At 51.8% G+C, this 16,730-nt stretch overlaps 2 protein-coding genes across 4 annotated transcripts in view; one reads left to right on the forward strand and one right to left on the reverse strand.

Annotated features, from left to right (window-relative positions):
* Nucleotides 1-261: 261 nt before the first annotated feature.
* The window catches only part of nfkbil1 (nuclear factor of kappa light polypeptide gene enhancer in B-cells inhibitor-like 1), a 43,634-nt gene continuing 27,165 nt past the window's right edge, over nucleotides 262-16,730 (reverse strand). The window contains exon 6 of the mRNA XM_059639416.1: nucleotides 262-281. The gene's annotated coding sequence lies outside the window, so the exon portion shown is untranslated. The remainder of the gene's footprint in view (nucleotides 282-16,730) is intronic.
* The window catches only part of LOC125446595 (TNF receptor-associated factor 2-like), a 24,810-nt gene continuing 11,394 nt past the window's right edge, over nucleotides 3,315-16,730 (forward strand). Inside the window, exons 1-4 of one of the 3 annotated variants that reach the window (XM_059639517.1) lie at nucleotides 3,315-3,891; nucleotides 10,564-10,823; nucleotides 15,866-15,944; nucleotides 16,622-16,720. In XM_059639517.1, coding sequence (XP_059495500.1) covers nucleotides 10,597-10,823; nucleotides 15,866-15,944; nucleotides 16,622-16,720 — 405 coding nt within the window. In that variant the 5' untranslated portion in view covers nucleotides 3,315-3,891; nucleotides 10,564-10,596. Of the gene's footprint in view, nucleotides 3,892-7,978; nucleotides 8,057-10,563; nucleotides 10,824-15,865; nucleotides 15,945-16,621; nucleotides 16,721-16,730 lie in introns of those variants that run through there. The other 2 variants (XM_059639516.1, XM_059639518.1) reach the window with 2 other exon arrangements.

A 16,730-nucleotide genomic window follows, 5' to 3' on the forward strand; every position in this document is an offset into this window, starting at 1 on the left:
GCCAATCCACCCTAACCCGCACATCCCTGGGCACTATTGGGCAATTTAGCACGGCCAATCCACCCTAACCCGCACATCCCTGGGCACTACGGGACAATTTAGCACGGCCAATCCACCCTAACCCGCACATCCCTGGGCACTATGGGACAATTTAGCACGGCCAATCCACCCTAACCCGCACATCCCTGGGCACTATTGGGCAATTTAGCACGGCCAATCCACCCTAACCCGCACATCCCTGGGCACTATGGGGCAATTTCCCACAGCCAATCCACCCTAACCTGCACATCCCTGGGCACTATGGGACAATTTAGCACGGCCAATCCACCCTAACCCGCACATCCCCGGGCACTACAGGACAATTTAGTGAAACCGGAGCATCCGGAGGAAACCCCCGCAGAAAGGGGGAGAATGTGCAAACTCCATACAGACATTTCCCGAGGGTGGGATCGAACCAGGATCACTGGCACTGTGAGGCAGCACTTCTTGCCACTGTGTTGCCCCCTTCTGCCTGCCCTTAGCCCAAATCCCTCCATTTCTCACATATCCATGTGCTTATCTAAAAGCCCCCTAAATGCCCCTATTGTATCTGCCCCTACCCCCACCCCCTGGCAGTATGTTCCACCCTCCTACCACTCTCTGTGTAAAGAAACATGCCCCACACATCTCCTTTTTAACTTCCCACCTTAAGTACGTGCTCCCCTAATATTAAACATTTTAACTCTGGGGAAGAAAGATTCTGACCGTGCACCATATCTATGCATCTCATCATTTTTTGACTTCCATCCAGTCTCCCATCAGCATCCTAACCGAAGTTATAAAGTTGCAACATCACTTCCTGAGAAGGTGGGGTTGGGGCTTAGGTGGGGTGGCGGTGATCTGCTGCAGTCCATGTGCTGCAGTTAGACCCACAGTGTCCCTTAGGGAGGGAGTTCCAGGGTTTGGAACCAGCCACACACTCCCATGAAAAGAACTCGGGCAAGCCTCAGAATGCCTGTTGAATGATGGTGGGTCAGTATCGCTGGCACTGGGCTGGGCTGATTGGTCTCCTCCTGGCCTTCTGGATGAGCTCGAAGTGGCAGCTTCAGCTGAGACGAGATAAAGTTTTTGGTGCTGTGACATTAATGTGACGCTGTATTTGTGCTTCCTGTAAGTTTTGCTCTCTATTTAACCAGTTGGAAACTGTGTGGAAGTTTGCAGTAAAATAATATGATGTCAGGCCCAAGATTGGGTTGCTGTGCCCTGCCAAGCCTTACCAAACACTCTAACACATGCTGCTCACAGCCGGTGGTTAATAAAATGGTGACGCTCTGATCAACATCACACAAACCAAGCATTTAACACGCATATTAACCCTCTTTGTCCTATAACCAGTTGTACAGTGGGTAGGTACAGTGAAGCCCAGGTGACTGGTACAGAGGAAGCTCCCAGTAATCAGAGTTCCCCGAGCCCAATCATGGTATCGGCTCAGGGCAGAAGCTGCACCCCACCTTGGAGGGTCTGATTCACAGCTGACAGTCTCACGCAGGCTGAAGGGGGAGTGTGGAGCGGTGGCACACACTGTTAGAGGGACTGGAAGGTAGCGGAGGTGGTTGGGGGTCTTATAGCAGAGGCTCAAGGACATGACAGAGGATCCAACTCAGAGTTCAAGAGTTTGAATAACAGAGTGAAAGGAATAGAGTCACAGGGTCAGAGTAACAGAGTCAAAGTAACAGGTCTCTCACACACATATACTCACTCACACTCACACATGCTCTGTCTCCTCCCCCCCCCGACACACACACACACACACACACACACACACACACACGTATAATCACTCACACTCACACACTCTCTGTCTCCTCCCCGCCCAGCCCCTCCCCCCCACACACACACACACTCTCTCATTCACACACACCACACATACACTCTCTTTCACTCTCTCACACACAAGCTCTGTCTCTCATTCACATACACACACACACACACACACACACATACTCTCTCTCTCCCTCACACTCTCTCACACACACACAATCTCTCTCTCTCTCTCTCACACTCACACACACACACACAATCTCTCTCTCACACACACACACACACTCTCTCTCTCTGTCACACACACACTCGCTCTCTCTCTCTCCCTCACTCGTACACACACACACACACACATACTCTCCCTCTCTCTTCCTCACTTATACACACACACACAGTCTCTCTCTCTCCCTCACACACACATGCACCCGCACACAGACACTCGCTATCTCTCTCTCTCTCCCCCACATTTATAAACCTATGGGGTGAATCATTTTACCCAAGATGCTTGTTTATTTGCAGATACGTTCTATTTTGTTCAAAAAAACATGCAATTTGTAGCCTCAGTCAGTCAGTGTGGCATCTTATAAATTGGAATAAGACCAGCCTGATTCCAGGTTAAAACTCTGAGGCAGATTCTGAACAAAGCCTCACACATACAAACAGATGGTAGGAACTGGAGACACTGGAGTCTGAGATAACAAGGTGTTGGAGCTGGATGAACACAGCAGGCCAGGCAGCATCAGAGCAGGAAAGCTGATGTTTCAGGTTGGGACCCTTCTTCAGAAATGGGAGAGGAGAAAGGGGGGTCTGAAATAAATAGGGAGAGGTGGGATGAGGCTAGGGAAGGTAGGGGGATGGAGATAGCTGAGTGCAGGTAGGGAGTGTTGGGACTTGGTCAGTGAGGTGAGAGGGGCAGCTAGGCCTAAACATGGATTTCACCAGTTTCAAAGTCTCCTCACCCCCACCAGCCTCATCCCATCACCTACCCTCCCTCTCATTCCCACCTCCTTGACCTGACACAACCTGTCCCACCTCACTGACCAATCCCCACCACCCCCCTGCCTGCACTCACCTATCACCATCCTCCCGACCTTTGCCAGCCTCACCCCCCTTCTCTCTGTTTATTTCAGAGCTCCCCTCCCCCAATTTCTGGAGAAGGGCCCTGACCGGAAACGTCAGCTTTCCCGCTCTGATGCTGCCTGGATGCTGTTCCTCCAGCTCCACACTGTGTTATTTCACAGCTACAGTTCAGTGCCGATTTGAAATGTCATCTTTTGTATATTTCTATGCATCTGCCTGATTTGTTAGGAGACGACAGCACTTGCGTTGACTTTATAAACACTACTCTCTTTGTCACCTGCAAAGGCTTATCATCCGATACTCCACTCAAACCATTGTCTTGTCTTAATTGATCTCTCTGGAGATCAACTCTGTGCCTGTGGCGCCCTGCACCCGACGAAGGGGCTGCACTCCAAAATGTTGTGTGATTCCACATAAACCTGGCTTTGTGTGACTAACAGAGCCGGAGTAGCAGAGTTAAACTGACAGAGATAATGCAGCAGTGAAATGAACACAGTTAAAGGAACAGAGGTTGGAGAGTTGAGGTCACAGAGTGAATGAAGATGTTGTAGGATTTTATAAAGGAGGAGAGTGTGTCCGATTTTATCAAGAGGGGACAGTCTCTGTAGGAAGGGGGTACTTTTGCAGTCACACTGACTCAGAGGAGTGTGTGCGCTGAAGGTTTCGTGCTCAGCGCTGAGCTGTCCCGTCATGTGTGCGCGGGAGCCCTGAGGGTGAGACGGATCGGATCAATCTTGCTCAGTGCCTAGTCTGAGCTGAAATTCCCGCGTAGCGGCTGGCTTCCCCCCTTGCTCTGGGAGAGGATGTGGATCGGAGCTGGGGATTTTTCTCTGGTTAGAGTTGTGGCATTTCCAGGCTGAATGGGGATTTCCCCTGTGCGCACACTGTGTCACATCCCCTCCCCACGCTCAGATCACACCGGGGCCGGCAGCAACAGGGTTCTGAGGATTACCCGCTCCCTGGGCCAGGTCTGATCCACGTTCAGCTCAGACCGTCAGTGGGTATTGGGTGGTAAGTACCTTCTGATTCACTTCACCTTCCCCCTCACTCCCTCCCACCATCTCCCATCCTCAGCTCTCCGGCTCACTGCTGCGGCCGGAGGGGGCAGAGGGTCAACTGATCTGCACATTGGATAAAGACAAGAAATCAAATATCCCACTCCAATTCTCACTCATACACACTCACTCACTCACACACACTCACACACTCATACACACTCACACACACACTCACTCATACACAAACACACTCACTCATACACACTCACACACACACTCACCCATACACACACACTCACTCACTCATACACACACACACACACACACTCACTCATACACACACACTCACTCATACACACACACACTCACTTATACACACTCACTCACTCATACACACACACTCACTCATACACACACACACTCACTCATACACACTCACTCGCTCATACACACACACTCACTCACTCATACACACACTCACTCACACACACTCACTCACTCATACACACACTCACTCACTCATACACACTACTCACTCACTCATGCACACACTCACTCACTCATACACTCACTCACTCATACACACTCACTCACTCACTCATACACACACTCACTCACACACACTCACTCATACACACACACTCACTCACTCATACACACACTCACTCATACACACACACTCACTCATACACACACACTCACTCATACACACTCACTCACTCATACACACACACTCACTCATACACACACTCACTCACTCATACACACACTCACTCACACACACTCACTCACTCATACACACACTCACTCACTCATACACACTCACTCACTCATACACACTCACTCATACACACACACTCACTCACTCATACACACACACACTCACTCACTCATACACACTCACTCACTCATACACACTCACTCACTCATACACACACTCACTCACTCATACACACGCTCACTCACACTCACTCACTCACTCATACACACACTCACTCACTCATGCACACACTCACTCACTCATACACTCACTCACTCATACACACTCACTCACTCATACACACACTGTCACTCATACACACTCACTCACTCATACACACACTCACTCATACACACACACTCACTCACTCATACACACACACTCACTCATACACACTCACTCATACACACTCACTCACTCACTCATACACACACACACTCACTCATACACACACTCACTCACTCATACACACTCACTCATACACACTCATACACACACTCACTCACTCATACACACACTCAGTCACTCATACACACTCACTCACTCATACACACTCATACACACACACACTCACTCACTCATACACACACACACTCACTCATTCATACACACTCACTCACTCATACACACACACTCACTCATACACACTCACTCATACACACACTCACTCACTCATACACACACACTCACTCATACACACACTCACTCACTCATACACACTCACTCACTCATACACACTCACTCACTCATACACGGTCACTCACTCACACACACTCACTCACACATTCACTCACTCATACACACACACTCACTCATACACACTCACTCACTCATACACACTGACTCACTCATACACACACTCACTCACTCATACACACTCACACACACACTCACTCGCTCATACACACACACTCACTCATACACACTCACACACACTTACACAGACACACACACACACTTACACAGACACACACACACTTACACATACACATACACACATGCACACAGACACACTCACTCATATGCATTCACTCACACACACACACACTTAGACAAACACATACATACAGACACACACGCACACAGACACACACACATACACTCTCTCACACACACCTACAGACAGGCATAGTCGCTCACACACACATACACACGCACACACATACACACGCACACGCACATACACATACACACGCACACACACACATACACACGCGCACACACACACACACACATACACATACACACGCACACACACACACGCACACACACACACACACACACACACACACACACACACACACACACACACACTTATAGGAGACAGGGACATTAAAATAGGCAGAGACTACGATGGTGGAGAAAGTTTAAATAAAAACCCAGGCCGGAGCTGGTTGACTATTAAGACAGACTCGGGACATCAGAGAGATAAAAATATTGAGGAGGGTGAGTGAGAGTTTGGGAAAAAGTAGAGTTAAGGGAGAAAGGTTAATTTAATGACAGCGGGAGAAAATATGAGGAGGGGGGCAGAGGGGGAGAGAAAGAGGGTCAGAGGGAGAGAAAGGGACAGGGGGAGAGAAGGCAGAGGGAGACAGAGGAGGCCAGAGAGAGAGAGAGAGGGAGAAAAGGATAGAGAAAGAGGAGCAGAGAGATAGGAGAGGGGCGGGGAGAGAGGAGGCAGAGAGAGGGAGGAAGGAGAGACAGAGGGTGAGAGATGGACACGGAGAGGGGACAGAGGGTGAGAGATGGACAGGGAGAGGGGACAGAGGGTGAGAGATGGACAGAGAGGGGACAGAGGGTGAGAGATGGACAGAGAGAGGGGACAGAGGGTGAGAGATGGACAGAGAGAAGGGGCAGAGGGTGAGAGATGGGCAGGGAGAGGGGGCAGAGGGTGAGAGATGGACAGGGAGAGGGGACAGAGGGTGAGAGATGGACAGAGAGGGGGGCAGAGGGTGAGAGATGGACAGAGAGAGGGGGCAGAGGGTGAGAGATGGACAGAGAGAGGGGCAGAGGGTGAGAGATGGACAGAGAGAGGGGCAGAGGGTGAGAGATGGACAGAGAGAGGGGCAGAGGGTGAGAGATGGACAGGGAGAGGGGACAGATGGTGAGAGATGGACAGAGAGAGGGGCAGAGGGTGAGAGATGGACAGAGAGAGGGGCCAGAGGGTGAGAGATGGACAGGGAGAGGGGACAGAGGGTGAGAGACGGACAGAGAGGGGGGCAGAGGGTGAGAGATGGACAGGGAGAGGGGACAGATGGTGAGAGATGGACAGAGAGGGGGGCAGAGGGTGAGAGATGGACAGAGAGAGGGGACAGATGGTGAGAGATGGACAGAGAGAGGGAACAGAGGGTGAGAGATGGACAGAGAGGGGGGCAGAGGGTGAGAGATGGACAGAGAGAGGGGACAGATGGTGAGAGATGGACAGGGAGAGGGGACAGAGGGTGAGAGATGGACAGGGAGAGGGGACAGATGGTGAGAGATGGACAGGGAGAGGGGACAGAGGGTGAGAGATGGACATAGAGGGGGGCAGAGGCTGAGAGATGGACAGAGAGAGGGGGCAGAGGGTGAGAGATGGACAGAGAGGGGGGCAGAGTGTAGGGGGGAACAGTATGGCATGGATAATGTAGCACTAGCTGTGATCCCAATAGGTTGAAGAGTGAATGAGGGGCCGATGAGTGGGTGCAAAGAGAGAGGGAGAGGAGCCGAGGGGCTGGAATGGCCCAGGGAATGACATGGAAAAGTTGGACCACGGGAGGAGTTGGAAGAACTGACTGATGACATTGGGACCTACTGAAGAGAGAATGGGACTGGGTGGGTCAGGTGGGTGTGGGGAGAGGGGGTGAGAGTGAAGGAAAAGGCCAACGGGAGGGAGAGACATAGAGCTCACGGAGGTAGAGATAAAGAGTGAGAAAGAGAGAGCGGGGTAATGGAGGGAGTGACACAGAGTCAATGGGAAGGGTAGGAGGATGTGAGGGTGGAGTGTGGAATCAGAGACGGGAGGGTTAGTGGGGGGGAGATGTCAGTATCTGCTCTTTACCAGAAGAAAATGGTGTGTAAGTACAAGAGGGATTTGTGAGTGAGAGAGAGCGAGAGGACAGCCCCTACACCGCTCACCACCCTGGTGCAGTCTGACTGATCCCCGCGATCGGTGCTGCCATGAGCCTGGAAAAGGGGCTGGGGAAATGTCAGTCAGAAATGTGAATAAAACCCCAGAGGAACTCCAGGCAGGAGCAGGTTTGAAACCACCTCCCCCCCAGCACGCCCGCGGACTGCGGAAATTCCAAAGTGATGCATACAAAACACAGTGAGCTCAGCACCGTCAGTTTCACAAGGAGCACCGACCACTGCAGGGCACACATACACAGAGAGAGAGAGAGAGAGAGAGAGGGGGGACAGACTGAGCCTGTTCACTGCTGGGGTGAGTAATAGTGCTTCTGCCGCCCTGGGACCCTTCGCTGCAAACCCCGTTCCATTCACAGTGTCTAACTGTATCTGTGTTTCTGAATGAACCACAGCTTCAAGTGATGTTTGATTCGCGTAAATGTTCCCCACTCACCTCCCATCTCCCTCCTTCACTCCCCACTCACCTCCCATCTCCCTCCTTCACTCCCCACTCTCCTCCCATCTCCCTCCTTCACTCCCCACTCACCACCCATCTCCCTCCTTCACTCCCCACTCTCCTCCCATCTCCCTCCTTCACTCCCCACTCTCCTCCCATCTCCCTCCTTCACTCCCCACTCTCCTCCCATCTCCCTCCTTCACTCCCCACTCACCTCCCATCTCCCTCCTTCACTCCCCACTCTCCTCCCATCTCCCTCCTTCACTCCCCACTCACCACCTATCTCCCTCCTTCACTCCCCACTCTCCTCCCATCTCCCTCCTTCACTCCCCACTCTCCTCCCATCTCCCTCCTTCACTCCCCACTCTCCTCCCATCTCCCTCCCTCACTCCCCACTCACCTCCCATCTCCCTCCTTCACTCCCCACTCACCTCCCATCTCCCTCCTTCACTCCCCACTCTCCTCCCATCTCCCTCCTTCACTCCCCACTCACCACCCATCTCCCTCCTTCACTCCCCACTCTCCTCCCATCTCCCTCCCTCACTCCCCACTCTCCTCCCATCTCCCTCCTTCACTCCCCACTCTCCTCCCATCTCCCTCCTTCATTCTCCACTCTCCTCCCATCTCCCTCCTTCACTCCCCTCTCCCTCAGCCTGTCTCCCTCCTTCACTCACCTCTCCCTCAGCCTGCCTCCCTCCTTGATCCCCTCACCCTCTCCCTGCCTCCCTCCTTCACTCCCCTCGCCCTCAGCCTGCCTCCCTCCTTCACACCCCTCGCCCTCAGCCTGCCTCCCTCCTTCACTCCCCTCGCCCTCAGCCTGCCTCCCTCCTTCACTCCCCTAGCCCTCAGCCTGCCTCCCTCCTTCACTCCCCTCGCCCTCAGCCTGCCTCCCTCCTTCACTCCCCTAGCCCTCAGCCTGCCTCCCTCCTTCACTCCCCTTGCCCTCAGCCTGCCTCCCTCCTTCACTCCCCTCGCCCTCAGCCTGTTTCCCTCCTTCACTCCCCTAGCCCTCAGCCGGCCTACCTCCTTCACTGCCCTCACCCTCAGCCTGCCTCCCTCCTTCACTGCCCTCACCTTCAGCCTGTCTCCCTCCTTCACTCCCCTCTCCCTCTCTCTCAGGCTCTGTCTATCACTCCCCTCTCCCTCTCCTTCAGTCTCCCACTTCCACTCCCCTCTCCCTCCATTTCCCTTAGCCTCAGTTTCCCTCCATTACTCCCTCCCTTTTCCTCCCACTCCCTCTCCTTCCTTCCTTCCCTCCCTCATAATAAGTGGGAGCAGTGACCTTATAGAGGTTTGTAAAATAGATATAGTAAATGGTCAAGGTCTTTTCCCCAGGGTAGTGGGGGTCGGAGACCAGAGGGGCACAGGAGTAATGTGAGGGGGGAAAGATTTAAAAGGGACCACAGGGGCAGCCTTTGCACACAGAGGGTGGTGTGTGTGTGCCACAGGAAGTGGTGGGAGCTGGTACAGTTACAGCACGGATGGGTGTGTGAGTGGGACTGGGGAGCTGGCACAGTTACAGCATGGATGGGTGTGTGAGTGGGACTGGGGAGCTGGCACAGTTACAGCATGGATGGGTGCACGGGTGGGACTCGGTCAAATTGAGACATTGGGTCGGCAAGGAGACGTTGGACCGAAGGGTCTGTCTCTGTGCTGTATGGCTCGATGACTCAAAGTGGTGATGGATGGAGACTGTGGTGTGTCTCTCTCTCTCTCTCTCACACACACACACACACACACACACACACACACACACACATACACACATGGGCATACACACACACACTCACTCACACTCACACTCACACTCACACTCACTCTCTCTCACTCACTCACTCACTCACTCTCACACACAGACACACACAATCTCACACAGGACATTGATGGGATAGTTACTGACACTGTAGGACAGGCTGCCTGTGAAATGTGCTGGTTTTCAGGAGGATGTTTGCAGGGTTTGGTTCCCTGGCAGCACTGACTGTGAACGATCTCACTGAGAGAGCCTTGTTCTCACAGAGCAACTGCGATGTCTGTCCGGCAGGAACTTTTCCCACGTTTGGGGATATGGAGGAGGGTGGAGAGCTGATGGGGCTGAAGCAAGCTGTGACCAAAGCTGGAGTTATAAATAGCCTGGCGCCTGAGTCAGATCGTTTGCATGTGGCTGACATTTGAGTGAGGGAGCTGCAGGGATTAATGATGTCAGCCTCATGTCCCCAAACATCGTGGGGAGTTTTTGTCTGCCATTGCAGCCAGTCAGAAGGTGACAGAGATCGGGGAGCTGCTGATGACGGACCACTTTCAGTCTGATGAATTGAAAATTTGGTTACTGACCAGCCCCTGTATCCCATTACTTTCCCATTACTCAGGGTGAAACTGGGAAATTCCAGACCTGCTCAGCAATGAACTTACTGTTTCTGAAACACGCGGACACCATCCTGAGGGAACCGAGGGTTTCATTGTGCTTGGAGGAACCTGATGAAGATCAGGAGGACTGGTGCTACGGTAGCAAGGCTGACCAGGGATTCGAGCACAAGTACTACTGTGGGGCATGCGAGCGACTGATGAGGGACCCCGTACAAACAGAGTGTGGCCACCGCTTCTGCCAGGAATGTCACCGTGCCCTCTTGTGAGTGCCCCTTTCACAGGGAGTTGGGCAGAACATGGGACACAGCCACCCATATGGCACTGTTCAGACAGGGTTGGGGGAGGGAGGCTAAGACTTGGAGGGGACCATTCAGTCCGCCTGTTCTTTACTTTCAGCCCACTCCTGAAGAAGGATCTGAATGAGAACACACTCTCTCTGTCTGTCTCTGTCCCCCTCTTATCCACACACTGTCTCTCTCTCTCTCTCTGTCCCCCTCTCATACACACACACTCTCTCTCTGTCTGTCTCTGTCCCCCTCTCATACACACACACTGTCTCTCTCTCTCTCTCTCTCTCTCTGTCCCTCTCTCTGTCTCACTCTCTCACACACTCTCTCTCTCTGTCACACACACACTCTCTCTCTCTGTCACACATACACACACTCTCTCTCTCTGCCTCTGTCCATCTCTTACACACACACACACACACACACACACACACACACACACACACACACACACACTCTCCCTCTCTCTCTGCCTCTGTCCCTCTCTCATACACACACAGTCTCTCTCTCTCTGTCCCTCTCTCTGTCTCACTCTCTCACACACTCTCTGTCACACATACGCACACTCTCTCTCTCTCTCTGCCTCTGTCCCTCTCTCATACACACACACTGTCTCTCTCTCTGTCCCTCTCTCTGTCTCACTCTCTCACACACTCTCTCTCTCTGTCACACACACTCTCTCTCTCTGTCACACATACACACACTCTCTCTCTCTCTGCCTCTGTCCATCTCTCATACACACACACACACACACACACACACACACATACACACAGTCTCTCTCTCTGTCCCTCTCTCCGTCTCACTCTCTCACACACTCTCTCTCTCTGTCACACATACACACACTCTCTCTCTCTCTGCCTTTGTCCATCTCTCATACACACACACTGTCTCTCTCTCTGTCCCTCTCTCTGTCTCACTCTCTCACACACTCTCTCTCTCTGTCACACATACACACACACTCTCTCTCTCTGCCCCTGTCCCTCTCTCATACACACACACTGTCTCTCTCTCTGTCCCTCTCTCTGTCTCACTCTCTCACACACTCTCTCTCTCTGTCACACATACACACACTCTCTCTCTCTCTGCCCCTGTCCCTCTCTCATACACACACACTGTCTCTCTCTCTGTCCCTCTCTCTGTCTCACTCTCTCACACACTCTCTCTCTCTGTCACACATACACACACTCTCTCTCTCTCTGCCCCTGTCCCTCTCTCATACACACACACTGTCTCTCTCTCTGTCCCTCTCTCTGTCTCACTCTCTCACACACTCTGTCTATGTCCATTGTGTCCAGTTCTGGTCGCCCTATTGTAGGAAAGATGTGGAGGCTTTGGAGAGGGTGCAAAGGAGGTTTACCAGGATGCTGCCTGGACTGGAGGGCTTGTCATACGAGGAGAGATTGACTGAGCTCGGACTTTTCTCTCTGGAGAGAAGGAGGAAGAGAGGTGACCTGATTGAGGTGTACAAGGTAATGAGATGCATGGATAGAGTCAATAGCCAGAGACTCTTCCCCAGGGCAGGATTGACTGCCACGAGGGGTCATAGTTTTAAGGTGTTAGGAGGAAGGTATAGAGGAGACGTCAGAGGGAGGTTCTTCACCCAGAGAGTTGTGAGCGCATGGAATAGTTTGCCAGTGGTAGTCGTGGAAGCGGAGTCACTAGTGACATTTAAGTGACTGCTGGACATGCACATGGACAGCAGTGAATTGAGGGTAATGTAGGTTATGTTATTTTATTTTTGGGTTAGGATTAATCCACGGCACAACATCGTGGGCTGAAGGGCCTGCACTGTGCTGTACTTTTCTATGTTCTATGTTCTATCTATGTCCCTCTCTCTTACACACACACACACACACACACACACACACACACACTCTCTCTCTCTCTCTCTCTCTCTCTCTGTCACACACACACACACCAGAGACACACACACATTCTCTCTGTCCCTCTCACACACAGACACACTCACTCACTCTCTCTCACACACCACAGATGCACACACATTCTCTCTGTCCATGTCTCTGTCTCTCACACACACATTCTCTCTGTCCCTCTCATACAGACACATTCACTCACTCTCTCTCTCTCTGACACACACACACACACACACACACACACACACACACACACACACACACACTCTCCCTCTCTCTCTGACACACACACACACACTCTCTCTCTCTCTCTGACACACACACACACACTCTCTCTCTCTCTCTCTATGTCAGTCTCTGCACAGTTGCTGGAGTTTTTCCATCAGATTCCACTCCAGATTCCTATGATTTCTGTCTTTTATTTTGTCTTACTTTACCTTAAATCATGTTCCCTCTGAACTCCGAATCTAACTTGCTTCTTCCTTTAAACCTTATGCTCCTCTTTTTTTTAAGAAAAATCCATTGAGTCAATTTTCCAATCTCCAGCTGGCTCCCAATGTTTGGACTGGTGCGTTGGTTTTGTTGTGGGGGAAAGGGGTTAATGGAATGAGTTACAGGTTTCTGTGGCCACCTCTGTGTGACCACGTAGCCTCCCTGATATTTACGGTCTGGAAGGAAAGTCTTTCAAAAAACTCAGCGTATTTGGCAACGCCAGAGGAGAGGGGAAACTATTGGCATTTCCAGTCCAAAACTGTCTCTTTCTTGGAAGCCATGGAGAAAAGATTAAATTGTTTCTAAACCAACCTGTTCAGAAATGTTACACACCTCTGGAGCAGGTGGGACTTAAACCCTAGCCTCCTGGTCCAGGGGTAGGGACACTACTGCTATGGCATTGGAGGAGGCCTGACATGCTGCCGCTCCTACGTGACACGGTCTCGTTTTCATGACATTATTGAATCATTAAACACCTCAATCAATTCCTCTTGCTCACATTCCCGCTAAGCAGTAGCTCATTCGATCATGCACTTTGCCTCTGAGGGTGTGTGAACAGGACAAGCATAGGATCAAAAACTGCAGTTGCTGGAAAAGCTCAGCAGGGTCTGGCAGCGTCTGTGATTCCAAAAAAAAAGAGCTAACATTTCGGGTCCGGTGACCCTTCCTCAGAATTTTACCCAACGTAGGGAGTTCGCAGAGGGACCTGGGGGTCCGAGTGCATGAATCACAAAAAAGTTGGTTTGCAGATGCAGCAGGTAGTCAAGGGGACAAATGGAGTATTGGCCTCCATTGCTGAAGGGATGGAGTTTATGAACAGGGGGGTCATGTTACAGCTGTACAGGGGGTTGGTGAGACCACACCTGGAATGCTGTGTAATGTTCTGGTCTCCTTACTTGAGAAAGGATGTACTGGCGCTGGGAGTGCAGAGGAGGTTCGCTAGGTTGATTCAGGAGTTGAGAGGATTGGCTTATGAGGGGAGATTTTGAGTAGACCAGGACTGTACCCATTAGAATTTAGAAGAATGAGGGGTATCTTGTAAAAGCATATAGAACTATGAAGGGAATAGATAGGGTAGAAGCAAGGAGCCTGTTTCCACTGGCAGGTGGATCTAGAGTGAGGGGGCGTAGCCTCAAAATGAGGGGGAGCAGGTTTAGGACTGAGTTGAGGAACCTCTTCACTCAAAGGGGTGTGAATCTGTGGAATTCCCTGCCCAGTGAATCAGCAGAGGCTTCCTCACTGAATGTTTTTAAGGCAAAGGTAGATTATTGACCAGTAAAGGAATTAAGGGTTATGGTGGGAGGGTCGGTAAGTGGAGCTGAGTCCACGAGAAGATCAGCCATGGTCCTATTGAATGGTGGAGCAGGCTCGAGGGGCCGAATGGCGTACTCCTGCTCCTGGTTCTTATGCTCACCAGAGGAAATGCTAATCTCCACCACCCTGCCTGAACTCTGGGCTGGAGTTAAATTCTCCTGTGACTTGTTGTTCAAGCAAACAAGATCAGAGGAATCTCCTCCCGACTGTCAATTACTCTTCAATCAACATCGTTCCCAACTCCACTGTCATTGGTGGGAGCTTGCTGTGTGCAGATTGGTTCCTTATGCTCGGACAGGGACTGCGCTCCCTGAAAAGGGGCAGAAAGACTGTTGTGAGACTTTAGGACGTTGGTGGCTTCTAAGAAACGCAATTCCCTTCTCTTCCTCTAATGGGGTTGGAGCGGTTCTCCAGCCTGCTGTTGAGTGCTCGCAAAGTGCCCTCCTGAGGACAGGCATGAAGATCCCACACAGCAAGGTCCTGAAGGGGTTTACCCCTGTCCTGACTCCATTTCCTTGGTTGTACAGCACGCTGGGGGTAGTATTTGCTGAGCAGAGAGCTGGCGTCCAACAGCACAAACTCAAGAATGCAAGAGATCACGACAAATGTGCACTGCGGGAGAAATCAGCTTTGCTTGGTCAGCTCTGATTGGCTGGGCTGCTGCCACGAAGAAAGCTACAGGCTCCTCAGGTATAAATCGCAGAAGGCGCGAGGCTTGAACATGTCCCTTTTGTTTGCGGAGGACGAAGGCCTCTTGCACATCAATGTGGTCGAGAATGCGCTGAGCGGCCGGCTCGGGTGCATTGCCCGAGATTGTTTGCGCTGGCTGCGAACTGAGGGGTCGCTCAGGGAGTGCAGCCGCAGTGAGAGGGCTGCTTCCCAGGGCGGGCTAGTCGTTTGCATGTTGCAAATGCGGGGCTGGTCGAGCGGGGGGGCTGGGCACAGCACACTATTTGACTCAGTAGCTGGAGCTCGTTAGTTCTGAGGAAGCGTTGCCGGTTCTCCTTCACAGATGCTGCCAGACCTGCTGAGCTTTTCCAGCAACTTCTGCTTTTGTACTGGAGCTCATTGCCTGGCATCAGACTGGCACCAGACTTGAGCACCATGAATACTGCCACCAATCTGGTGCGAGGTTGTGTATGCTGTGGAGCTGAACAGAGTCAGGCAGTAATCTCAGAGTCAGTGGGGATGGGGAAGCATAGTTATGTCCAGAAATGACCTTCATATTTATCTCCTCTGCGTGCGATGCCAATGTGGCGAGAGCGAATGGCTGGGTCAAATTAACCCCCGAATTAAAACCCTTTCTTCCCCAACCCTGCCCCTTCCTCCAACAGGAAAGAATCCGTAATCTGCCCGACCTGCTTACGAGATAATGGAATAGTTGAGAATGGTCCGTGTGCCACGCTAGAGAAGGTAAGTCTGCGTGTTTGGTACATCCAGATATATACGTGTTCAGCTTGAGGCATGCCAGCAATTGGCTGGAACTTGTGAAAGACCCACAAGAGGTTCTCACACTTCGCTCGCTGTGTTTAAACATAACTCTGCAGCCTCATGACGGCCCATGCCTGCTTCTCCATAGTTGATGTTTTTAAACATAAATATCGGCAGAAGCCCCTTGGACGGGTTCATTTCACGTGCGCTGTGAATTGGCCATGACCCAATGCTAACTGCGTCGGGAACACACGTAGTAACGTACAGATTGTCAGCAGGCCATTCAGCCCTTCAGGCTTGCTACACCATTCAATGGGCCCTTACCCAATGAGAGTGTGACAGAGCTCCAAGCTTTTGCCTATCTCTCTCTCTCACACTCTCTCTCTCACACTCACACACACACACACACACACACACACACACACACACACATAGACAGGTACAGACACTCACACATAGAGGGACACACATGGGGGAGAGACACAGGGCACACAGACACACAGAAAGAGGGACACACATGAGGGAGAGACACAGGGCACACAGACACACACTGACTGGACGTGAAATGTCACACAGGCATGGCACTGCCAGGGGTAACGTACAGCTGACAGTATTTCACGATAATTTTTTCCCTCACTGCCGGCCTCTGTGCATCACAGTGTTTCAAGGACAGAGCCATCGCGAAGGAGATTCTCAATCTTCAGGTGTACTGTCAAAACGAGGGCTGTGTGTGGACTGGGGCCCTCAGGGAGCTGGAGGTAGGTTCCT

The sequence above is a fragment of the Stegostoma tigrinum genome, chromosome 34 (assembly GCF_030684315.1).
Source record: "Stegostoma tigrinum isolate sSteTig4 chromosome 34, sSteTig4.hap1, whole genome shotgun sequence".
NCBI lineage: Eukaryota > Metazoa > Chordata > Chondrichthyes > Orectolobiformes > Stegostomatidae > Stegostoma > Stegostoma tigrinum.